The sequence below is a fragment of the Cucurbita maxima genome, unplaced genomic scaffold, assembly GCF_002738345.1.
Source record: "Cucurbita maxima cultivar Rimu unplaced genomic scaffold, Cmax_1.0 Cma_Scf00016, whole genome shotgun sequence".
Classification (NCBI taxonomy): Eukaryota; Viridiplantae; Streptophyta; class Magnoliopsida; order Cucurbitales; family Cucurbitaceae; genus Cucurbita; species Cucurbita maxima.
Window position 1 is genome coordinate 3735016 of NW_019272032.1, and position 25161 is coordinate 3760176.

The 25161-nt window shown below is 36.4% G+C and overlaps 6 protein-coding genes across 8 annotated transcripts; 4 read left to right on the forward strand and 2 right to left on the reverse strand.

The window, feature by feature from the left end:
* Nucleotides 1-470: 470 nt before the first annotated feature.
* On the reverse strand, nucleotides 471-3790 carry LOC111490809 (ras-related protein RABD2c). Its single transcript, XM_023139421.1, has 8 exons — nucleotides 3596-3790; nucleotides 2956-3028; nucleotides 2325-2372; nucleotides 2186-2233; nucleotides 1800-1871; nucleotides 1547-1702; nucleotides 1338-1441; nucleotides 471-827 (listed from the first exon to the last, which is right to left on the reverse strand). Exons 1-8 carry the CDS (start codon nucleotides 3607-3609, stop codon nucleotides 734-736), a joined length of 609 nt encoding a protein of 202 aa, XP_022995189.1. The 5' UTR covers nucleotides 3610-3790; the 3' UTR covers nucleotides 471-733.
* A 435-nt stretch (nucleotides 3791-4225) lies between these two features.
* Nucleotides 4226-6933, reverse strand: LOC111490805 (monooxygenase 2). Of its 2 annotated transcripts, XM_023139415.1 has the most exons (7): nucleotides 6604-6933; nucleotides 6369-6515; nucleotides 5846-5911; nucleotides 5393-5555; nucleotides 5043-5271; nucleotides 4395-4904; nucleotides 4226-4249 (listed from the first exon to the last, which is right to left on the reverse strand). In XM_023139415.1, the coding sequence occupies exons 1-6, from the start codon at nucleotides 6837-6839 to the stop codon at nucleotides 4399-4401; spliced, it is 1347 nt and encodes a 448-aa protein (XP_022995183.1). In that variant the 5' UTR covers nucleotides 6840-6933; the 3' UTR covers nucleotides 4226-4249; nucleotides 4395-4398. The 2 variants fall into 2 exon arrangements, with proteins under 2 accessions (XP_022995183.1, XP_022995185.1); XM_023139417.1 differs by lacking the exons at nucleotides 4226-4249; nucleotides 6604-6933 and having other exon boundaries at nucleotides 4350-4904; nucleotides 5846-5919; nucleotides 6369-6505.
* A 171-nt stretch (nucleotides 6934-7104) lies between these two features.
* Nucleotides 7105-10644, forward strand: LOC111490807. Its single transcript, XM_023139419.1, has 7 exons — nucleotides 7105-7365; nucleotides 8123-8211; nucleotides 8307-8382; nucleotides 8482-8531; nucleotides 8620-8898; nucleotides 9049-9087; nucleotides 9917-10644. Exons 1-7 carry the CDS (start codon nucleotides 7197-7199, stop codon nucleotides 10097-10099), a joined length of 885 nt encoding a protein of 294 aa, XP_022995187.1. The 5' UTR covers nucleotides 7105-7196; the 3' UTR covers nucleotides 10100-10644.
* A 250-nt stretch (nucleotides 10645-10894) lies between these two features.
* On the forward strand, nucleotides 10895-12937 carry LOC111490808 (bax inhibitor 1). The gene is made up of 6 exons (XM_023139420.1): nucleotides 10895-11163; nucleotides 11390-11533; nucleotides 11605-11696; nucleotides 11896-12082; nucleotides 12194-12349; nucleotides 12505-12937. Exons 1-6 carry the CDS (start codon nucleotides 11047-11049, stop codon nucleotides 12601-12603), a joined length of 795 nt encoding a protein of 264 aa, XP_022995188.1. The 5' UTR covers nucleotides 10895-11046; the 3' UTR covers nucleotides 12604-12937.
* Nucleotides 12938-13470: 533 nt separating this feature from the next.
* On the forward strand, nucleotides 13471-16122 carry LOC111491540. Of its 2 annotated transcripts, none has more exons than XM_023140493.1 (4): nucleotides 13471-13627; nucleotides 13725-13876; nucleotides 15343-15453; nucleotides 15743-16122. In XM_023140493.1, exons 2-4 carry the CDS (start codon nucleotides 13760-13762, stop codon nucleotides 15950-15952), a joined length of 438 nt encoding a protein of 145 aa, XP_022996261.1. In that variant the 5' UTR covers nucleotides 13471-13627; nucleotides 13725-13759; the 3' UTR covers nucleotides 15953-16122. The 2 variants fall into 2 exon arrangements, with proteins under 2 accessions (XP_022996261.1, XP_022996262.1); XM_023140494.1 differs by having other exon boundaries at nucleotides 13520-13627; nucleotides 13701-13876.
* Nucleotides 16123-20047: 3925 nt separating this feature from the next.
* On the forward strand, nucleotides 20048-24881 carry LOC111491054 (GATA transcription factor 26-like). The gene is made up of 8 exons (XM_023139787.1): nucleotides 20048-20556; nucleotides 21216-21578; nucleotides 21768-22203; nucleotides 22927-22999; nucleotides 23231-23334; nucleotides 23624-23810; nucleotides 23909-24020; nucleotides 24351-24881. Exons 1-8 carry the CDS (start codon nucleotides 20517-20519, stop codon nucleotides 24641-24643), a joined length of 1608 nt encoding a protein of 535 aa, XP_022995555.1. The 5' UTR covers nucleotides 20048-20516; the 3' UTR covers nucleotides 24644-24881.
* Nucleotides 24882-25161: the final 280 nt, after the last annotated feature.

The window sequence follows — 25161 nt, forward strand, 5'->3', positions numbered from 1 at the left end:
AAAAAAGACGAGCTAAAATATGGATAAGCTTTGAAAGGAAGAATGGCCATTTATTTATGTTTAAATCAAAGTTTGAAAGTCCCTATTGACTGATTCTTATTAAAAAGTTTCTACAGAAAAAATTAAACTGACATTTTAAGGCTTATAGGAAGAGTTATTGGAAATACTAAAACTAAATTTAGACAATTAAAAACGATGGAATAAATGCAGAAATCAAAATGACCAATTCTTTATCTAAAAACACACTCAAAATAATGATCTCTAAATTTCACTTGCCTGTGCTTGTAACTAAAAAAGTTCAATCACTTCGTATCTTTTCATTCATCGCCTTGGCACTAATTGCAATATAACATTTCTAAGAGCTCTCCCAAAGTACAAAACAGGAATACCTTGCAACAGGACTAAAAAGAAATTTCATGTCAATGAGATATATATGATTATGAATGAATGAATAATAATAGTGAAGGAAATGAAGCAAACACTACTGTTCATTGATATCTAAATTTTACAGCTGAATAATGTTGATCCAGAAACAAATATATTTGAAAGAATGGAAGTGTTAACGTGCTGACGACAAAAGGCGAGAGAAGAAAAGAAAAGGCAAATCTTGACCCACAAATCTTTTCATACCAAAAGCATAGAGTGAGAGAGAGAGAGACGACTAGTTTTACACGTCACGGTCCATACACATAAACATCACCATCAGTCACCATTCAATAAGGACCACGCATCTTCAAGAAGAGCAGCAACCACCTTTCTGATTCACAGGTTGTCCTCGAATATTCACTGTTGGTGGCCTTGCATTGTTCATTGGCTGTGTCGCCATCCTATACCAAATGAACCCCAAGACTTTCAAATCATGTAAAAAGGGCAGCAAAGACGAGGAATCTAGCCACCTCAAGGTCAAGTCAGGCTATAGAGCTGCTGATGGTGGAGGGGTATAGATTATAGAATGGAGGTAGAAGTTGGAAGGGGCCGTTCACCACTTCCTATCTACCTCTCCGTGATATCTAGTGAAAGACCATAGCACTAGAAGGTAGGTTAGGCACAAGGTCCGAGCTTGGTTTCCTCCCAACTACGGAATCATACACTCAGAACTTATCAGCCTATGATAGCCTAGTGATCATTGACCATGGTGGTTATCTACCAAGATTTAATAATTTTGAGTTATGTGTAACTGAGACTCATGAATATAATAATAATCATAATAATAAAATAAGAGTAAGCTTGTGGGCTGTCTCATCTGCGATTTGGTATGATAAGAGATTGAGATGTTTGGAGCAGCCTTTGCCATAAAAATAGGTTTATATAATCAGAAAAGTTTCTAGTATTTATACCTGTTCTTTATTTCAGCAGCCATGGCCATAAAAGCCTCTTCCACATTGGTGGCGCTTTTAGCGCTTGTCTCCATGAATGGAATCCCAATTTCATCCGCAAAAGCCTTAGAAAAGTTAAGGTTATGAATCACTATCAAATTTTAATCTTCTCATTCATATTCAACATCCAAATGTATAATTATCAAAAGAAACCCAAGTTGAATTACTACCTTAGCTGTCTCATAAGAGACGACCTTATTTGCAGTGAGGTCACATTTATTACCAACCAGAAGCTTGTTCACATTTTCGCTTGCATATCGATCTATTTCATTCAACCATTGCTTAACATTATTGAAGCTATCCTGATCTGTAACATCATACACGACCTACATAGCAGAACATTGCATTCAAGCAGGCTTTACTTTAGGGAGATGGACAAAATCAGGAAATAGAAGTGAACAACGAAGAGAGTGGAGGAATTACAATAATGCCATGAGCTCCACGGTAGTAACTGCTAGTAATTGTTCTAAAACGTTCTTGACCGGCAGTGTCCCACTACAATCGACGATCAAAATTGCCAATTAACAGCGAAAAGGCCAAAAACAACCACTGAAAACTTCTTCAACAAGCAATATTAAGAAAATATGAATCATTTGTGCACTTGCAATAAAATTGAACCCTCCCATTTTCCCCTTCTAAACTAGATAAAGAGAAGGTCAGCTGTTAAATTTTATCCATACCTACAGAAAAAAACAGCATGTTCTAGAATAGAAAGGAAGAAAGAAAGTAAGAGAAAAAGGAAAAGGTTAGACAAGTAACAATCCTAAAGCTTAGGTTAAAGCAAGGACAATTATAAGATTCAATCTTACAATTTGAAGTTTAATAGTCTTTCCATCCTGTTCCACAGTACGGATTTTCTACAAGTAAAAATTTAATCGAAGTGTTAGAACTGTAAATATTCATGTAATAGTCATTTGTAAAGAAAACCAAACAGTGGTGGAAGCTTACAAAGTCAACTCCAATTGTGCTAATGTAGCTATCCAGATACGAATCATCCTGTTTCAAAGAGAGAAGGAATTAAATAAGGAACAAGTGGATATATCCACAACTGCGTGCTTTATAACAACCTCAATAAACGTCAATTGACAGGGACTCAAAATTCTCAACCAATGCAAAATTTATGTGAATCTCTATTACACAAAATGAGAATTTCTATAAAATATAACAATAACTAATCACTGTGAACAGCTTATTTATCGTCTTTAAGAGTGACTTAAATAAACATCATTCTGCAAGAACATATTTATGGCCAACTTAAAAGGAAAGGAATCAAATTCTGTTGTATATATAAAAAAGGGAGGGGCAAAAGACATTAAAAACGATGAGGTGTTAACTGTTGGGAAGAGACTCCTTATCTGAGTCAAAGATAAACTTCGGATGGTATTCAACAAAGAACAAACAGTTTGAAGCGCATGAGTACGCACTTTAGTCACAGTAACTGTTCTTAGCTCATTTGGTATGGAAAAACAATTTATACTATTAATTAGAAATGCATCTTCTATTCTCGACAGAAAACGAAAGGAAAAAAGAGTGTGGAAGAAAGAAGATTATCGGGAGAGAATCAATCCTGAAAACTTACAGCAAACCTCAGTAGAAGACATGATTTTCCAACTCCCGAGTCTCCGATAAGCAGAAGCTTAAACAAATAGTCACTGCAGATGAAAGAACGGAGGAGTAAAAATTTTCACAGTATTCCCAACTGTTAAATAGTCAATACTAAACATCAAAAGTCCATTACGTAAAATAATGCATATATAACACTCCTCAAGGATTACGAAGAAACCAAACAATTAGATTTTAGAAATACTCGAAATAAAATAAGAATCAAACGAGTTACATAACCCTTCAGATATTCAAGCTGCTATTACATGCTGAACATCAATATCGACAACCAAATTCACATTCAAACACCTCCAATCATTTCGAGAGAAGCAACACGAAATTAACAGGGTCCTTTTTTTCACAACGGTAAATAAATTGAGATCTCCAATCGATCACCCCGATTTCAACCAAATCACAACAAAGAGCAACGCCATCTAAAAAACCTCATTTAATTAAGCTACAAAACGCAAAACGTTTCTTTAAAAAGTTCCATCTTCCTCATCAACCAGATCTAACCTAATTCAGCAAAAACAACACAAAAACAAAGGCTTCCAAATGACAAATTCAACTCAAAGAGACGCAAGGGTAAAAAAGAACACAGAGAAAATAGAGCTTACTATTCTGGATTCATGGCTAATCAGATACCGGCTATAATTATATCTGAAGAGATCGATTTGATGAGAGGACCTGCCGGCGAAAACTTGACCGGAGTAAGATCAGTGCCGGAGAAGAGGGGGGAGAGAGAGAGAGAGAGAGAGAACGAACAAGAGAGAGAGAGAGAGAAATCGAAGAAATGAAGGGAGAAGGGAGAGGGGGGTGCCGGGCGCGTGCTTTATAAATACCCGAAAATGTCGTGAACTAAGTGAACCCAGGTGGGCAATACGTTTGATGACGTGGAAACAGCTCGAATATGCCACGTGTATTAAACAAAAATATTATTATTGTTGTGTTAGTTATTTTCGTTTGTTTGTTTCTATTGTTTGGGAGAATAATAACATGCCGAGGTGAAAAGAAAAACTTTCTATCCGAAACGACGTCGCTTTGTAGTTTAGTGGAAAATTCCGTTCATATTTATTTTGTGTTTATTGGTATTTGAATTTTAAAACATATTTAGAAATATTTTCAAAATTGGGAGACGTACTTAAAGATTTTTAAGATAAGATCCATTAGGCACATCTTAAAAAATTTGAGAATTATTTTAATTTTTTTTATGGACTAATAATTCGAAAAGAAAAAAATTACATGTAATCAATTAATGCCTATAAAATTATTATCAATTAAAACTAAAATTGAAAGCGTAGGATTAAAAGTAATAAATAAGTATAATATAATACATATTGAACAATAACCTAATAATAAACCTTTTTAATGTATTTAGACCATTTGAACATTGTACTAAGCCTCTAATCTCATGTTGTATTCACAAAGCATTACACTCAAAATTGGTATGATTTAGCAAAGGTCCAAGCCTAACCAGTTTGGGAATGACAACATTGTTTCTCACAGAACAAACAACTGGGTTGTCCCACTGCAGAGCCGATCCAACCACATTGGCTCGAACGGTGAGCGGGAACACTCGAGGCCATCTTTCGGTTCCATACGACCTCAGAGCTTCTTCAACAGAAGGTGCTTCCGACTTGAGTGCAGTGGCCAGCTTTCTTGCTAGAACCACTGCATCTTCTAATGCACAGCATGCTCCTTGTCCTAGATTTGGAGTCATCGGATGCCAGGCATCTCCAACCAGGACCACTCTCCCCGATGACGCGGGCGGGCTGACTGCAGGCCAAAGCCATCGGTCTACGAGGGGTGTTCGGATTAATGTGTCCTCTGGGGTTGTGTCCATGATGTTAAGTAGTTCAGATGGCCAGTTTTTTACCAGTTCTTTCGCTTGCTGCTTTAGAACAGCTGGATCTGTGATTTTTGGTCCTGCAATGTGAGACACCACCAATTTTGATCTGAGTTTAATATGTCGACCCTATCGATCGGATACCGAAAATATGGTAACTTTTAACAGATAAAAGTGCCATGAATCGAGTTCGAGGAATGGGAATGAGAAATGCAAACCTGGAGATGAGCTGTTGTAGCAGACAAACCAGTAAACTTTTGTAGCTGAAACTGGAACATAACCAGCACGCAACCCCTTTCCATAGATATAGTTCACTTTTGGCTCATGTGGCTGTCCATTGGGATAATATGCAAGCCCACGAAATGCGCAATGCCCTACGTAATTTGGCTCGGAAAATCCCATCCACCGAGCTATGGGAGATCGAATGCCATCACAACCAATGACAATCTGTTTGACAGTGATATCAAGCAGAAAACAACATCCAATTCACCAAAGAATCAAACACTAGGATACTATACTGCTAAAACAAAGTTAAGTCGATTCTCTTGAAGTTTGAAGATTGAATAACCTTTGCCATTAACTGTGAGCCATCTACAAGTTCCAACTTGACTTCATCTTGATCAGTTCTTTGAATGCCTTCAAGCTTAGAGGAAAACTGAATTGTTCCTGCAGGAAGCTGAGAGGCCAGAGTTTCCAGCAGTGTTCTCCTCTCCACGGCACGTACTTCTTGGCTGTTGAAACACGGTTTACAACGATTAAACTTGTCTCAATCCCTTCACAGTCAAAGGCGAAAGCGAGAAGAAAATGATGAAACCCCTTCTTAGTAGGGAAAAATGTTGACGTACAACTCACTTTTTGTAACAGCTTAAGCCCACCGCTAGCCTCATGGTTTTAAAACGCGTCTATTAAGAAGAGGTTTCTACACCTTTATAAGGAATGTTTCGTTCCCCTCTCCAACCGATGTAGGATTTCACACTTTTGATTCAGTTTCATAAACATAAAAGATAGAAAAACAAGGCACCTTTCGTCTTCGTCTTTAAACGTGAAGGAGCGTAGCTGCTTTCCTTCTACTGACTTAACTACCATCCTGCAATGCTGGTAATATAAACAATTTCAGTGGAAGTTCAAAAACTTTTGACAGAGGTCTCTCATATCTAAGATAACATCTTTTTTCCTTTTCTACATTTTCCTCTCCAAAAAACTTGGGAGTGTGTAAGATGAGTTCAAACCAAACCCAGTCTCATAGTTTATAGGCCAAATATAAGATAATCTACCCGTTCAAACTTAACAGTGATTCAATATGCTATTAAACCATGGAATCTGCATTCAAACTGATTGCAATTTCATTTACTTGTCGTGGGGTGAAGGTCAAACTTTTGATGTTTCGATCGAGTGTATGTCTTAATCAATTGAGTCATCACGAGTGAGCTGGTCAATACTATGAAGGGTCTGGCTAACATAGTTTAATATCATTATTAAACTCTGCTAAACTATTGCTGCTTATCATTATTGGGAGTTCAACACCAAGAAAAACTAGAACATACCCTTGAATTTCAAGAAATTGGGTCCTGAGAACATTTCCAACCCCAATTGCATCCAACACACGCCACCCGTTTTTGAAAAGGGTCAGTGAAGTTCCACTAGTTCTAAGTGATTCGGCTTGCTCGAGCACCAATGTCCTAACTCCAAGCCTGAAATTTCAAAGCCTCAAGCATTCAAATAAACCCATTTGCATTTAAACTAAAAGCTATGAAGTTTCGGTTTGAAATTAGAACCTACCGGTGAAGAGACAAAGCAGTGGCAAGACCAGCAATCCCTCCTCCAACTATAACTATGTCTTCCCTCCTGACCTCTGATTGAGCACTGACCACATTTCTACAGTAAAATTTAGTTCTGGGTCGAGCTCGAATCCACAGTTGGCTCTTGGGGAATTCTCCGCCATGAAAATGGAGAGCTAGAGATGGTGAAATGGGAGATTTGAGCAACACAGACGGTGAAGAAGAAGCCATAGCCATGGTAGCTCGTTTCTAGAACTGATTTATGACAATCAGGGAGAGGAGGAGAGACATTATTTTTCAGATTATTAGTGATTTTAGGACTCGATTGGCCACGCAAACAAGTGGTGGAGATTGAGAAGAGTCGTGCTTAGAAATGGAACTTTCCCGGGAGAAAAGAGAGGAAAAATGGTAGCTTGTTGAACCAAACAGTAAAAACTTCATGGGCCGAGCGGTTTAAGGTCGCATATGAAAGCCCACCTGAAAAAGCCCACTGAAGATAGCGAGAAGCTTTATGTTCGCTTGCATCTTCCCACTGAGCGACCTTCGAAAACGCTGAAAAACTTGCAGCGTCCAAAGATTGAAGCTCGTTGAAGAATGGAAGCTAGAATTGTCTCAGAAAGTAAGGGCACAGTGACCTCCGAGAGAGGGCAATTTCGAGGAATCCGAATGGAGAATCCCTTTACTTTGAAGGTGGGTCAGATATTTACAGGGTTCGGCGTCGGTTGTGGCGTCGGTATCGGCGTTGGCCGCCCCATAAACATGGGTAATTTTCTTTCCTCCATTATCGACTTTCATTCGCCTCCACCAGTTTCTTTCATTAGCTTTCTCTTTCGCACTGACGGATCAAGAAATTTGCCTGTGATTCTAAATACATATTTGTAATTAGTTGGATTGTTCAAGTTTCATTTGAAATCTTAATTTCATCAAATTTAACCTTGAATTTTAAAGTGTTGGAACTAATACCATTTGAAGCTGAGGAGCATTTTTTTCTTTTTGTTCTTTTTAGAGTTGTGGTTAAATTCAATCTCGATAGGAGCTATCTATTTAGAACATTAAAATTATATGTTTCCTAACATGTTGGAGGGCATAGGGTTAGGTGTTGTCCCATAAAGTTTGTGGTTAGCTGTGAGTGGAGCTGAGTAAAACTAGATGCACTCGATCAATTCCTTTTTCAAATCCTGGAGCAGCTGCACGAGCCTGCCATAAATGACCAACGAATAGGAAGAATCGTAGAACAAAATGAGAGGTAGCTAACCAACTTCTAGGAGAGACATAATCGTCTGCAGTAATTTCGGTAGCTATGACTGTTGTTAAATTCTAACTCAATTGTCACTGTTTTGGTTAAGTTTAGGCATTTTAATGTTTGTGCTTTGGCCTTTGATCAGATTTAGGCGTTTTTGTTGTTGGGTTTAGGCTTTTTGCAAATTGCTGATATATGTTTGTTCCTTGGTTCATGGTCATGTCTGCTGGCAGTCTTGCTACTATATGAACGTATGAAACCGATATTCATATATTTTCAGGTGCAATACCTGTCATGAATGAAGTAATGAGTGCCACGAGAGGTGCAACCGATGCACTTTCTGGTGTAACCAGGCATTTAAATAACTCTGTGAGTCCTAACTTTTAAACATTATGCATTTTGTGTTCTTTATTTGCTATATGAGATGTTGGACCATTGAAATTCTCTCAAATATCACATGTTAGCTCAGGAAATTAGGAGCTAAGAACATCCAAGGTGGCATTGGGTGTGGAGTTGGTTTTGGCCATGGTTTCGGTGTCGGTATGTCCAAAAATATCTTCTGAATACCATTTATGTTGTTTACGAGTTTTTGTTCATGTATTGGTCTGTTTAACCGACACGTAGTTTTTTGAATGTTAGGCCTAGCTATCAAGCCTTCATTTCTACAACAAGTTCAATCTTCTGTTATGGTAGGTGGCTGACCTCTTATCCATGATATATTTCCCATTACGACCTCTTATATACATGTATTTGAAGCTTGAAACCCAAATCTGTTAGCAAGCAATGGAGAAGATGGTGACAAAATTAGGTAATAATCCTAATCTTGCAATTAGTCAAAGCGCTGTACCAGTATCACTGCAATCTGCCATGAGCATAACAAATGCTTCGGCTAACAAGCATCCTGTTGCAAGCATTAGAGAGTTTGCAAAAGAAATGCCAGAAACTGCTCCACAAAACCTATCGAGTAGATCGTTTGAAACTCGAACCGAAAAGGTCGTCGACAGTTTCTTGCAGAATCCTGTTTTTAAAGGAGGGGATACTGAACTGCAGGATGAGGTATGATAATACATGCTCGGTTTTCGGTTCTAGACAAGACGAACTCCTGTAGAAACAATGAATGTTTGATGTGGTTTGCTCATTAAATACACTTCTTGCACATGAATTGATCTTGTTATGGAGTCCTGATTGATGTTTCTTGCATTATAGGTTGGACGCCTACGGCTCGAAAACCGTCTCTTTCAAATGGTAAGCTTTTACAATGGCCAGTAAATGTGAGCTGACTTCATTGTTAGAGATGCATCATGGAAAGAACTAGGCTGTATTGACTAAGCTTCTGAATTTGTTTATTCCTAGCACAAGTGACCAACTAGTTCCTATTTAATTGTTATTGCTTAAGAAATAAAATGTTCAGACTAATGAATCTTTGCTAGCTTTCAAGAATATGCTTTCCCTCCCACTTCAGTTTACAAATAGCGACTGAAACATTTCTTATGAGAGTGTAGAAACCTCTCTCTAGTAGACGCGTTTTAAAACCATGAGGCTGACGCGCGATACGTAATGGGTTAAAGCGGATAATATCTACTAGCGGTGGGCTTAAGCTTTTATAAATGGTATCAGAGTCAGCCATTGAGCGGTGTGCTAGTGAGGACGTTGACCCCATAGGAGGTGGATTGTGAGATCCCACATTGGTTAGAGGGGAACAAAGCATTCCTTATAAAGGTGTGGAAATCTATCCCTAACAGACACGTTTTAAAATCGTGAGGTTGATGGTGATACGCAACAGGCTAAAGCGGACAAGATCTACTAACAGTAGGCTTAGGCTTTTACAAATGATATCCGGGGTGGATTGTGAGATCCCACATCGGTTGGAGAGGGGAACAAAGCATACCTTATAAGAGTGTAGAAACATCTCCGACGCATTTTAAAACCGTGAGGCTAACGGTGACACATAACGGACTAAAGCAGACAAAATCTATTAGTGGTGGGCTTGGACTATTACAACGAGGATCTCCTCGTTAATCTACCATGTTTTGTTTGTAAATTTTACTCGACTTGTTATGTTGTCTTTATGCAGGTAATGATGCATCAGAAACTTATTCAAGAGCTCAAGGAGGAGAATAACAAGCTTCACCAAATACTAGTGGAAGACCTGAAAATACCACCCAGCAAGCTCCAAGCAAGTAACACAGGTAGAGAATTTTCTCCATGTTCAGGCTGTTTGGAATGCCGAAGAAAGGAAAGGAGAAGAAGAAGCTAATCATTCAATCATTCAATCATTCAATCATTCTAAACGATTTGTTCGACACGGCTGAGCCAAAGCAGCGTTCATTTGATTCTTCATAGTCGTATTCTCTAGTTGCTGCGTTTTCGTGAGCACCCGAACACGAACCGATTGAAAGAATCTGAGGTAACGAGTTCATATCATACTTGAATACGAACAAATGACATCTGAGAAATAGATGCTCTACTGATCCACAAAACTCAGCTACATAGGAACTTGGAGGCTATATTGAGTTCATGAGATAGCCGAGTTTGTTCAAACAAATTAACTGGCCTTTGTTTGAAATTTTGATGGTTCTTGATGCATTTCATCGTCCAAACTGCAAGATTTTGAGTTCGAGTTCTTTGAGTGGTTGATGTAAAGCTATTTTTAACGCGTTTCTTGTGGTGCAAGTAAAAACACATGTTAATCTATCAGCAATAGATGTGTAGTACGTTTATATATATGTGAATAAGTCTGTCACAACATTACTAATATTAATGATATATGAGAGTAAAACCAGAGTTACATAAGAATATCGATTCATGTATCATATTTTTACGAGGAACAAACTTGTAAATGTGACAATCTATTCAGCTACCCACTTTAATGTTCGATAATTTTCAACCTGATCATTTAATATTCATGTCACTGCAATAAACACAATTCAATCACTATAGATTGCTCATATTTCTCCCTAAAATTCAAGGAATTTAGTGATTTTTCTTCCTTAAATTAATATTCAACATTAAAAAATTATGTAAAAATACAAATAAAATGCCAAAAGAAATCCCATTTCTGGAAAATAGTTTGAACGAGAAGGAGCAGAACGGCGAGTTCGAATGATCTAGAAACGTACCTTCCTTAAATAGATATCTCTTATCAGAATTTCGTTTTTCTTTCAGATTTCGGTTCGTCGTCATCGTTAGTTCGAAGCAATCAAAATGGATGTGTGCTCATCTATCTTCGATTCTCAAGCAGGATCCAGAAACCGTTGGAGCTATGATTCTCACAAGAATTCCCGCCAGATTTCGCCGGCCGTTCAATCTCATCTCCAGCAGGTCGGATTCTATATTATTTTCTTTTTATAGTGATTTTATCATGTTATCTAGAAGCAGTGGGTAGTGATTTTGAATTTGAATTCCTTTGCTTACCAAACGAACGTTGTTGTTATTGAGCAGATGAGTTTAGAGAAAGAAGATCTAATGAATTAGAAATTTAGTACCTAATTCTTCCTTCATATGGATGTGATTATAATTAACCTTATGAAGTATTGCGAATCTGCAGGTTTACCTTACTCTAGGTTGTGCTTTAGTTGCATCTGCGGCTGGAGCTTATCTTCATATGCTTTGGAACATTGGCGGTGTTCTCACAACACTTGCTAGTATCGGAAGCATCGCATGGCTAATGGTCACTCCTCCATATGAAGAGGTAGATTTCTTTACTTATTTTGTGTTCTCTGTACTGTATCTTTGGTTTATGTCTTGTGATTTTATCATCAGAAAAAGAGGGTTTCTATGTTAATGGGGGCTGCTCTTCTTCAAGGAGCTTCAATTGGTCCTTTGATCAGTGTGGCTATTGAGATTGATCCGAGGTAAGCTATCGGCAGCATACAGTTTTTATTGTCATGATTCTTTTACTCTGCCGTTGAATCAAGCGACTGTACTTTTGTGATTTGGCCTCTGCAATTGACTTGAATTGAATTGTTTTTGTACTGTTAGGCTTTGGGAATGGCTGATCATTTGAAATTACACCATTTTATTGATTTCATAAACTCTGTGTGTTGTTCCTAGTGTTCTGGTCAGTGCATTTGTGGGAACGGCAGTGGCCTTTGGTTGTTTTTCAGCAGCAGCCATGTTCGCAAGGCGCAGAGAATTCCTTTATCTGGGTGGCCTGCTTTCTTCTGGAATATCCATGTTACTCTGGCTGCGTTTTGCTTCCTCTATATTCGGTGGTTCCACTGCCATTTTCAAGTTTGAGGTGTATATATTACTGTTTCAAGCTATTCATGAACAGGAAAGTAGACATTGATCCCCTTGCCTTGCTGCAGCAGGCCTGACCTCAATTTTGTGTTATTCGTCTCATTTGTAGTTGTATTTTGGACTTCTGCTGTTGGTGGGCTACGTGGTGGTTGACACTCAGAAAATAATCGAGAGGGCGCATCTTGGTGATGTGGATTACGTGAAGCACGCATTGACTCTCCTTACTGATTTCATTGGTGCTTTTGTCCGAATTCTCGTTATAATGGTGAGTTGTTCTTCATTTTGGTTGAAGAAACATTTGAATTCTTTGGCCAAACTTTCAAAACAAAACAAGAACAAATAGTCAAATCAAGCATTAGTTAACGATGTTTTTGTTGGTTATTCCACTCACCCAATTCAATGGACTTCACTCTTTTGCAGCTAAAGAACTCCACAGTGAAGAACGAGAAGAAGAAGAAAAAGAGGAGGGGGCTAAATGAACGTTCGTACCCGAAAGCAGTAGCTTTGGTGTTGGGTTAAGTCCCGCAATGAGGGCAACCCAAAATTCTCTCCAAGTAGGATTTGAACTCACGATCAGTTAGTTAACAGCCAATTGATTGGATTTGCCGCGGACACCCGAGAGACCTCCCCAAGGTATCCTTGTAAATCTTGTGAATCGTAGCATGAGTTTTTCTTGAGATTTTCGTTATTAGTACGTAGTTAGAAAGGACTGTGCTAGCTTGTTTGGGGTTGAGCAGAGATCAGATACAGACATTTAGTTTTATCTTGTAATTTTCCCATGAAACACAACCAAAGGTTAGAAAGGTTTTCTTGTGGTGTAAGTCATCTAATTAATTGATATCATTTTCTCTCCTACATCGCCTTGCGAGATTGAAATTAAATTTCCGTCCAAAATATTTAAAATACATTTTGCAATTTAATATTGCATAATAATATAATATTGAAAAAAAAAGAAAAAAACGTTTCTTGTTGTAAATAGCTTAATAGAATATTTTTTCGGCTAACATTCTTATGCGATGCTGTTGTCTAAATTAAATTAATAACAAAATTTGAGTATTTTTTTTTCGAAAAAATGGATCACTTAAAAACAAAATTTATTCAATTTTGAATAGAAGTGAATCTATATTATTTTTTTTACTCCATAGTTCAAAATTGTTCAATAATCTATTTATTTTATAAGTTATAAAATTGATTGTAGTTGCAAAACTAAATATTACATAAGTATAAATTATTATTAATTAAAATTTAAATATTTTTTGTTGTTATAATTTTTGAATAATTATAAAATTTGTAGAATTTTTTATATAAATTAAAAAATGTTGTTTTCATAATTTCACACTTATAAACGGATGCTTTTAAAAGCTTAAGTTTTTCAATTTATCCTTGAAAATTGAAAATTAACAATGGTGTAAAGATGCATAGCGAAATCATTTTCGACCATATATAAATTATAAGCTCGAAGCAAACCCGCCCCCGCAAGGGAAAGAAACACAGCGTCTCGGCATCACTGTGTTCGTTCCAAATAGATCGATGGCTTCATCTGGTATGCTTCAACCCCCAACCCCATCTTTTGTAATTAAGAAATTCAATTTCTAAATGGGCTGTCATATTTACAGATTCGGCTCTGTTTGACTTCGCAGGGAAATCTGTGTGTTGAATAGTTGGAGGGATTTGGATGGACAAGGTTCTAGAGCTTGGACGAAGAGCCCTCTTCTACGTTAAAGTCCTCTCCGGCTATGAAGAGCGGCGGATTCGATCGTTTAGGTTGGAGCTCGAAAAGCGTCTCAAGAAGGTACTCGGGGTTGGATCTTTTGGTTTTGGTTTTGTTTTGTTATGATTAGGCAATTTCTATTAGGGTTCTTGGTTTTTATGTCAAGGTTTATTGGTATATCATGGTGGTTTTCGCTTTGAAAGGATGGAACTGGTTATTATGTACACTTAAATTCGGATGCAATGAGGGAAAGTTTAAATTTCTCAGCCATTTTGTGCTTGGAACATGAGAACTTTGACATTTTGAAGAACTTTCTATTTGAATGATTGGGAAGCATAGAGTGGGGATTCGAACTTCTGAACTTTTGGTTAAGTATATAATACCTTTGGTTTGATCAATGTTATTCTCAAGGCTACATTCTTGGTCATCGGGCTAACTTGTCCCGATGAAGTCATGAGTATTAGTTTTTGACTAAGAGTTGTGTTAGCTGATTATTACGCTAAGTCAGTAAACTCTAATAAATGCTGCCATAGGCCATTTATAAATTGAATCAGCCTACATTTGGAAGTGATGGTTTTGCACTTGGTTGGTCTTTCCTTTTCTTCATCCCACTTCTTTTTGTTTCTAAAATTTGGAGAACTTAGTTTCAAGAGGCTATCTTTTTTCCTCTTTTCCTTAGAGGACCAGACGGATTACTTATGGTTGGGACAGCTTAACTTGTATGGTTCGAATAGAAAAAATGAGATAGCTTGACATGGGTTTCTTGGGATCTTCACAGAGCAACAGAGAAGCTCTGTTGTCCAAAATAAATTATCTGACTTCTGTGATTTTGTTAAAACTATTTGAAGACGGCTGCTGAGTTTTTCAAACCTTTATTTTTGTGAGATTCTACATTGGTTGGAGAGTAGAACAAAACATTTCTTATAAAGGTGTGGAAACCTCTACCTAATAGATGCGTTTTAAAACCTTGAGGGGAAGCCCAAAGAGGACAATATCTGCTAGCAGCGGGCTTGGACTATTACAAATGGTATTAGAGCCAGACACAGGGCGGTGTGTCAACGGGGACGTTGGGCCCCCAAGGAGGGTGGATTGTGAGATCTCACATTCGTTGGAGAGGAGAACGAATCATTCCTTATAAGGGTGTGGAAACCTCTTCTTAATAGACGCGTTTAAAAACTTTGAGGGGAAGCCCAGAAAGGAAAGCCGAAAGAGGACAATATCTACTAGCAGTTGGCTTGGGCTGTTGTATTTATCAAAACTTAGTTTCCTAATGTGGATATTGAAGTTTTCATGTGTAAGGGACTATATTTTTGGGCGTTTGTTTGAGAATTAAGTAGACCTTTTTCTTTTTTGTACCAAAAACTTGCATCTTCTTTGGCATTTTTCTTTTGATATACGTCTTCAGCATTGCTTTATCTTAGCTCACGCCTTGCATTGTACCAAAAAAAAGTTAAATATTGAGCATTTATGATGTTGGATGTTAAAAAATATTCAATTCATTCACCAACAAAATTAATATGTTAAACTGGCGTTTCATCCCTTGCTAGGCAGAGGAAAGAAAAGCTGCAATAAGAAAGATACCAGAACAGGCTATCTTAGGAGAAGTTCGACGCATGGTTGAGGAGATGCAGACTCTAAATAAAAAGTTGGAGGAAACCGTAAGTTTTATTTCGTCGGTTTTCCAAAAATATTCATTTTTCTTACAGTGGAATCGATATTAAAGATGTTTCTTCTCCAATTTTCGACCTCATAAAAAAGTACACTTGTTATGAGATCAGAATCATTAAAGAGTTTACCATATTCATAATCTGTGAACATCTGCCTTCATATTTCACCAGTGGTAATCGTGTCGATATTGGCTATCGTCATTTATCAGTTAACAAGTTCTTGTTTGCTATAGTATACCCATTTCTTCTTTGAGGTTAAAAAAAGTGAAAATATATGCAGGAGTCTGCCATTGAAGAGTACTTCAAACCAATCGACAAAGAAGTAGAGACATTAATGAGAGTGCAACTTGAAGGAGAAGAGAGAACAATGAAGAACATGGTTAAAGTGATGCAGCAACAGGCTTTGTTAGAAAAAACTGAGGCAGATAAGGTAGGTAGTACCCTTCAAACTGATAAAAATCAACAAAATCAAGACCCTTCAAAAAACTGAGTCAAGGTGATTTTAGGATAAGATAGTGATGATTTGATTTGATCAGATTAATAAAGTCTGTTATCCTGCAATTCTGGAATTTGGATTTTGGTGCCACCAATGTCATAATATATACACTTCACTCATTGCATAGTCTTATTTATTTACAGAGATATAATTGATTATATCAAGACCTTCCAAGTTTTTTAGTAGTGTTCATCAGAGATGCTTATTATTAATTGGGTAGGGGCCTTACTTCTGACACAGTCCTCTGAGCTCACTCCCACTAGTTCTTAGTGAAGCTAGGTCTATCTAACTAGAGGCCAGCATCCCTCCGAGGAGGGTCCCTTCTTCTTGTGTTCTGCTGGCTTTGAAGATATAACAGCCCAAGTCCACCACGATATTGTTTTTTTTGAACTTTCTCTTCCGGACTTTCTTTAAAATTTTTAAACGCCTCTGCTAGGGAGAGGTTTCCACATTTTTATAAAGAATGCTTTGTTCCTCTCTCCAACCGATGTTGGATCTTACAATCCACTACTCTTAAAAAATCAGTGTCTTCGTTGACATTCGTTTCTCTCTTCAATCGATGTGGGATCGCACAAAAGGGATGGAGCACCATAGTTTGGGCTTATGTGTGTCGAAGTCTTTTTGTGATCATTACCCTTTAGGTATTATTTTGTTTATTGGAGTCCCTTTTAGGTCAATTTGGCTGTTTTTGGTGGGTGGTTTTTTGTGTTACTCTTGTTTTTTTCTCAATGAAAACTTGGTTTTACCTACAAAAAAAGATTCAGAGTTTTCTAGTTAAGCTTGAAAGACCTTTGGATGATGTCTTCAAATATTCTAAAGCCTTGCCACCAAGTCACCCCTTAGAAATAGACTTTATAACACGAGACCTTTTGATTGAATGAGTTACATTCAACTTCGGACCTTAACCCATAAACTCTTCTTATCTTTGAATTGTTCGACTGAAAAACCTATAAAATATTTTGAAAGAAAAGAGGTTTCCCATTCATTAATACTTCTTGTTAGTCTGTCTCTTAAATGTCAATTTTCAACCTCTCTGTTAGGCTCCATTGTTTAAAATTTAAACATTAATTCATGATTAGTCAATTTCAGGTTGCCCTAATTTCAAATGGATAAGGTAAGACTGCCCATATCTGTTTCAATTTTCTATACACCACTTTTTAAGGGATTTTTTTTATTATTAAAAAAGATCCACATTTTTTTTTTCTTTTGAAAATTTTGATGTTTACATGAAAATTATACAAATTCTAGAAGAAAACATAAAGAAAATCCTGATCCGGAGATAGTTCATGTAGTATTCAAATTATATAGACATGTATTTTTGACCAATTTTTTATTTTTTATTTTCACGCTTCTTATTTTGGAAAGAGATGGTCTTCATTTTGAACACAATTAGCATTCTTTTCGGATAACTTTGTTGACCTTCTTCGAACTTTTGGGTTGAAAGTTTAGGGTTTATTCTACGCTTAATAAAAGCTAATGAAATCGACACTTAACCCTTAATAAAAGCTAATGAAATTTAGTGTCTCTAAATTTGTAGCATATAGAAGAAGCCTTAGAGTTATTAAAAAAGGGATAAAGGGAACCTTGGAGGCAGGGAAGTGCGTTCTGCTGCAAGGATTGCCCGACATTATTGGATTGTGGCGCCACTTAGGCCGACATCATCCATCCATTTAAGCGCCCCGCCCACGTTTTGCTGATTAAAGCCCTAAAAAAAAGTTGTGGAATTCATGACATTCAAACATCTTTTATTGTTTCCAGTTGGGGGATTCCAAAATTGGTAGGTTAGGATACACAAATCAATTTTTTAACCCACTTTTACGAGCCCGTTCGATATTTTAAGCTCGATGATGTTAAGTAGAACGATTTCAACGAAGGGTTTAGAATGTTTTAGTTTGGAGGGGTAGGTTTAAGATACTTAAAACTAATAATATAATCGGGAGCAAATTTGGATTAGGATATGTTATTTCTTACTTACATTCATAAGTTTAATTTCCCTTGTTCTAACCTTTGTCTCCTTTTTATTAGGATTTTTTGTAGTGAATGTACCAATGATGTCTCGATTAAGTTGTGATGGACGATGGTTGACGACATTTCGAGACTGGAATGACGTCAAGACATATGGGTCATGTCGATTGGAAATCAAGTTGATAAGGTGAGATGCGATGTTGCATTGAGAGACCTTGAGCCTGAGTAGAAACAAGACCGAGTCAAATCACTTAACCTATTGTAGAGGCAAGTCGGTTGTATCACAGACGATTGAATATGTACGCGCAAACAACATGTGTGGTTGACATTCCACACAAGCAATGTTGTTCAGTTGGCGAAGACAAATCTTGCCTAAAATTCAACAAAGCCATGAAGTTGGCAAAAATTATATAGGAGTGTGGAGGATTATTGAGAGTGAGTCCCACGTTGGTTAATTTCCTGAAAAATCATGAGTCGTATGGCTTGAAGCCCAAAGAAAAATCACGAGAGTTTATACTCAAAGTGGATGGAGATTTGTGATTCCTAACAATGAGACTCTAGTTTTTTTTTAAGACTGATCATGAGTTAGTCAAGATCACGACACACAGTTGAAAAAGTTCGACCATGGCAATTAATTTTTTTTTCCCTTAATTCTAAATTTTGTACTTGTTAATAATAATAAAAAATAAAAATAAAAATTGTCCCTCTCATTGAAAACTATATATTATTATTATTATTATTTTGTTAAAAAAACAAAAATTATAGTCTACTAAACTAATATTTGATTATGTTAATTAATGAACAAAGATTAACAGGGTCAAGTTGAAAATTTCAACTCCACTATTTGCAAGCTGTTTACATTAATGAATATTCTAAAAAAAAAAGGATTATTTGATTCAATTTAATTAATTGATCAATTAGTCAATTACTTCTTAATAATCCACTCCTTTCTTTTTTTTAATAATTCAATCACTAACCATTTTTAAAAATACAAAATCATGCAAACAATTTAGGTTTGAAAAAATAACTTTTGATTTTTTAAAAGTTGATTTTAACAAATCCATATTTAAAATTAATTTAAAATCGACCCAATTAAATTTAAGCATATAAAAGTATAAGAATTAAAATGATATTTAATCGAATAATTTTAACAAATCCATATTTTTAATCACTACCCATTTAGATCTAAGTTTTTTTTGGTTGAAAATCAAATATAGCTTGAAATATAATTAAGGAATAATATACATTATCTCATACCATGTGCCCACTCAACCTCTGATTAGACAGCCTTTCTCTCTCTAAGAGGGGAGAGAGAAACAATTATATTGGTATATAGAGAGAATTTATGGCCAAAATATATAAATATAGACTTTTAATAATGTAAAAAAAAAAAAAACAGATTTTTTATTTTTATTTTTAATTTTTTTAAAAAAACCCATTATTTATTTTTAATTTTTTAAAAATCATTTGATTTCATTAATTTCCTTATAGATCTTTTATTATTATTATTTTGTTAATAATTTAGGAAAAGTTTATACAACATACTAAAATAATATTCTTTTTTATCAAAATTTATTGGCAAAAAAAAAATATATATATATTTTCCATATCCAATTTCTATTTATACTAAATTCTTAAATCCACAGCGCTCACAAAAATCTTTAAAAAAAAAAAATGGATAATGAAATGAGAGAGTGATATGCCCATAGGAAACGACATGTCGTATCCCGAAGTCTTAATCAATTTATGTAAAACAAATAAATAAAACGAAGTATTTCCTTCTGCAAATAAACTATTTTTTTGGCCTCATAAAATTGAATAATTCCAAGCCATATTAAATAGTTTATTTTCTGTATTTTGAGGGTATTTTTGACAAATAACAAAAAATTTGTGGGGTTTTGTAAATTTTAGAAAATAAAAAAGTCCACAGTCAAATTAGACATTAAGTTATATATTTTAATTAAAAAAAAAAAGGAAAAAAAATTAAACTTTATAATTTCTTCTAATAGTAAACCAAAACATAAAGCAAAGCTGAATAATTTCTTTTTCTTTTTCTTTCTTTTTCTTTTTATTTGTGGTTTATTATTATTATTATTTAAAAACAATTAAAGAATTTAGCGCATAGTCACAAGGCCTCTCTTTCAACCCACCCCCTCCTCTTCCCCCAACCATTTCACCATTCTTTTTCCACAGCCATTTATTAGATTCCTTTAATGGTCTTTTCTTCGCCATTGGATTTCGCTGATTCTTAACCAAAAAACCCTTCTCAATTCCTTCGTTTCTTCTTCATTTTACTCTCTTTTCTCTCATTTTTTGGACTTTTGGACATATAACTCTTCTGGGTCTTGTGCCTTTTTCTTTCTTTCTGCAATTTTTCTCTGCTGGGTTTGTTGTATACAAGTTTTTTTTTTGATACCCAGATGTATATGCTTACAGATTTGTAACAAAACACTCATATTTCATAATTTTCTTGATTTTTTTCTTGTGAATAAATAAGGTATTTAAGTCAAGTTTCTTCGAATTTTCTTTTTCTACTGAACAGTATATTTAAATAAAGAAGAAAAAGAAAAAAAAAGGGGGAAGGGAGAGTGATATGGGAAAGCATGGACCTTGCTGTCACTGTGGAGTTACAAGTGAGTTCTTGTTCCTCCATTTTGTGTATTTGTTTTGTTGTTTTTTTTTTCTTCTTCCTGTTCTGTTTCTTGTTTGGTCGATTTTCAGCTTGGTTTCTAAAAGCTTTTGTTGTTCCAATGCTCTTGTTTGCTTGAATGTGTAAATTCCTTATTGGGTTTGTGAATTAGGAGAGAACTCTATGAAGAAAACAAAATTCAATCTAAGATATATATTGCTCTCTGTATTACTGATGTTGTTTTCCTTAATTTTATCAATGATCCCCTAAGCTTAACATTTATACTGATGTGTTTCCTGAAGTCTGGACTGTTCTTAATGTGCAGCATCATTTCTCACGAGTTAGCATTGATTATGAGCTGAATTAGCATTCATGTTCTTATCTTCTCAGTTTAGCAGGTGACTTGTGATTTAGTACATTGATAAACCTTGTGTGATTCATCATCTAGCTTTCTAATTCGACTTTCGTAGTGAGTTCTGGTGGTTTCGTGTTAGCTGCTGTTTTGATGTTCTTCATGTTGGTTCTTGAATTGTTTGAAGCATTCAAGTTTTAGGATTCTGGTTTAATCAGATGAAAAATACTTTGTTATATTACATCATGAATCTTCTGTACATGTACGTACCTCTTAATTTCCGAGTATCTAATGTTCAAGTGCTGGAACAGGCACGCCTCTTTGGCGTAATGGACCTCCTGATAAACCAGTATTATGCAACGCATGTGGATCCCGATGGAGGACGAAGGGAACGCTTGCAAACTACACCCCTTTGCATGCTCGAGCTGATCCTGATGAATATGAAAATCACAGGGTTAAGAGCATTTCAATAAATAAAAACAAAGAAGTGAAACTGCTAAAAAGAAAGCTGCAACAAGCAGATGGATCGATTGGGTGGACGATTCCCGATCAAAGTCAGGGTTACTATAGAGTAGTGGATGAAGATACAAGCAATAGATCCAGTTCTGGGTCAGCCATATCTAATCCTGAGAGCTGTGCTCATTTCAGCAGTGCTGATGCAAGTGACTTGACAGGTTAAACACTACGCAACTTAGAAACATTATGATAGCTTTCATTTTTCATCCTTGCATCAATTTAGTTCTATACTAGAAGATTTTCATAACAACTTAATTCTTCAAACGTAGTTTTCTTCTATTATTCATGTTTGTGAAAGAGCTATATAATCCTATCTCTGACCGTAACCTGCATTTGGCCATCTTAAGGTCCAGCTCAGTCGATAGTGTGGGAGGCCATGGTGCCTTCGAGAAAGAGGACCTGTGTGAATCGTCCAAAGCAATCCCCGGTCGAGAAACTAACTAAAGATCTATATGGTATTTTATGTGAGCAGAGATCTTCCTATTTCTCTGAAGCTTCTGAGGAGGATCTGCTTTTTGAGAGTGAAAAGCCTATGGTCTCTGTTGAGATAGGCCATGGAAGCATTCTCATTAGGCATCCGAGCTCAATAGCTCGAGAAGAGGAGTCTGAGGCTAGCTCGGTTTCAGTTGATAACAAGCAATACTTGGTAAATGAGATCTATTCCCCCCATTCTGCTACTGTTCTTGTATGTAGTGAAAACAAGGGCATGAATTTTCCACCATCTAGGATTGGAAAGATGATGAATCCTTCTGGATCAGGGGTACAACAAGTACAAATTAAAAGGTTTGTCCAATCTACTTTACAAAATTGAAATTTCCCCATTTTTATTATATCGATCGATGTGAAAAGCTGAACGAAATGATGTTTAAGTATGTGAGATGCAAATAATGGACTGTCCCTGCTCTTTTTCATCTCGAAAACACTGATAGGACATAGAATCCATCATGGCTCCAGTGAAAAGGGAACAAAGAAAGAAAAGAAGTATCCTTGCTTGTAATATTGCAAGATACGACACACTTATCGGTCTGAGCGTGGTCTGCTCGTTTGGCTATAGTTGTTTACAAAGAAAAAATAAATTTACTTCGTCCTATATAGGTGCTCAATAGTCCTACAAAGGGCATTGTTTCATTCATCAGGCATAGTTAAGGCTAAAAAGATGTGGCTAAGAGTGTCAAATATTGTAACAACCCAAGCTTTCGGCTCCCAACTAGCAGATATTGTCCTCTTTGGATTTTCTCATTTGGGCTTTCCCTCAAGGTTTTTAAAACGCGTCTACTAGGGAGAGGTTTCAACACCCGTATCAAGAATGTTCCGTTCCTCTTTCCAATCGATGTGAGATCTCATAATCCTCCTCCTTCCAGACCCAACGTCTTCGCTGGCATACCTGCTAGTAGTGGGCTTGAGTTGTTACAAATATATTAGGAAACTAGTGTAAATTTGTTACTGCAAACATTGGAGACAAAAAAAAAAAAAAACAATCACCATTTTTTTCTCTTGAAATTGCAGGGACGACTCTCATCATGAAAGTGCACAAATTCTTGGAAGCCATAACTCGCCCTTATGCGACGTAGATATAAATGTAAGTTGCGTCTTTTATCGTCTTGCTTGATTCCATTAGAAAAGAAACTTTAAGCTTAGGTGTTATGATTCCAAGATTGCGCGTCACTCGTGTTTTTGTTAATATCATTACTTGATGACTGCTTATACCGAAAAAGGATAGAATTCTATTTGATGATAAACTAAGCTTGCGGTGCCTTACTGAATGATCTTTCCTATTCTTAGTGGAAATATACTTCGTTTTTGTTTCTAGGACATTATAAACTTCGGAGAGTTTGTGAAACAACTTACAAATGAAGAACAACAGCAGTTAATGAAGTATCTACCACAGATCGATATTGCTGAGCTTCCAGAGACGTAAGAAACAATCAATTTTCTTCTGTTCCTCCCTACAAAACACATCACCACACAGGGAAAAGAAAAAGAATTAGCTCAAGAGGGCAACATCACTTAACTGCACATGGTGCCCCATGTGTGCAAAAAGTATGGATTCCCTATTTTATCTTACCGTGTCAACGACTTGCAATCGCTCCATAATATGAACGATTCAAAGGATGTTATTGCATAGTTAATGTTTGATTTGAGTTTGATAGAGTGCACTACTAAAGAGCATGTTTGATGGATGCTTATGATGTTTTATTTGCAGCCTCAAGAGCATGTTTGATAGCCCCTATTTCAAGGAAAGTTTAACTTCCTTCCAACAACTACTTAGGGAGGGTGTTTTCGACACTTCCTTCCTTGGGACAATGATCGAAGATTGCACGACTCTGAAAATGCTTGTACTATGTAACTCTTCGAAATCCAAATGGGTCGAACGCTATCATCAACTGAAGGTTCGGGCTGATTTTATTGTGATTTGGTTTTTGTTTGATGAGAATGTGGGGAAGAAAATTTTAAATATGCATCTTCACTGAATATAATGTGCCTGCAGAAACGTAAAAATGATGGCGAAGGATCTTTTCTTTCCAACGCCAACACGTCTGTGTCGAGTAACTTCATGAATGTGAAGCGATTGCAGGAGAGCTACAATCAAAATGTTCCTGGTAAACAGAAAATTCTTTGTATGGTAAAATTAAAATGCTATTCTTCTCCGTTTGCAGGATGATAATACTTGTTTCTTCTTAACTTAGATTTAAATGGCTTACATTACGAACTTCGACGCATCATCTTACCGGTGGCTAATCTGCATAGTAAAACTAAGAAACACGTGTTTCTCCCGAATCTGAATTGTAGTATAAGGGCATTCATAGTAAAACTAAGACGATTTTGCCGATACAAAGTTGAACTATGATCTGCTGCAGACTTTATTCCATATAATGCTGTCGTGTTTAAATTCTTTTCAACCGTACTGAGTAAATATTTTCCATCTTCAGAGGTAAAGACTATCATGAAGAGTCCCAAAAGGTTGGTGATGAAGGAAAATAAGGATCCTGGAGAGAATGATGGGTCTTGCTTCAGTCCTAGAAGCTTGTTTGCCTTGCCTACTGATGGAAGCTTTGAATATTTACAATTCATCGAAAGAAGTTCGGATCAAGACCTATTGCTCGATGTGCGATCAAATAATTCATTCCCACAGGCCGAGCTCCTTCACCCGACCTCTCGTACGGGTGGTAGGCAGGCCAGCACATGTAGTAGCTCGGTTCACTCAAATCTTGTACATCACTAACAACTGTATTTTCCATTCATAACCACTGTGCCTGCTGCTATTAGCTAATAGCTATGGCCGGGACTCGCATGTTTTTTGTTGTAAAAGAAAAGTCAGTAAAGGTCGAATGGCATCTTTCGTTTTTCGATTCACCCTTTTTTGAAGTTTGAATGATGGAACCATGACTTTGGGTGAAAATTTTGTATAGGTTAACACAAGATTTGTAACATATATATATGCTTGAATATTATGTATTGAAGAATTGATAGTTACAAGATCTTTGTATGCAGGGTCGGCTGATTTGAAAAAGCTCTTGTACCCTAGAAGCTACTAGCAGTCTTTTCCTTCTCTAAAGGGAGATTGTGAAGAAATAGTGATGGTTGATGTGGGGGGTAGGCTGTGATTTTGACACTCACAAGGCACCCATTGAAACTAATACAACAAGATAGGAACAAGTCAAGTTTGTCATCTCAAAAAAGTCAAAAAGATTTCCGCTATTGCTTTCTTCATAAGCTATCCTTTTCTTAGTTATGTCTGTT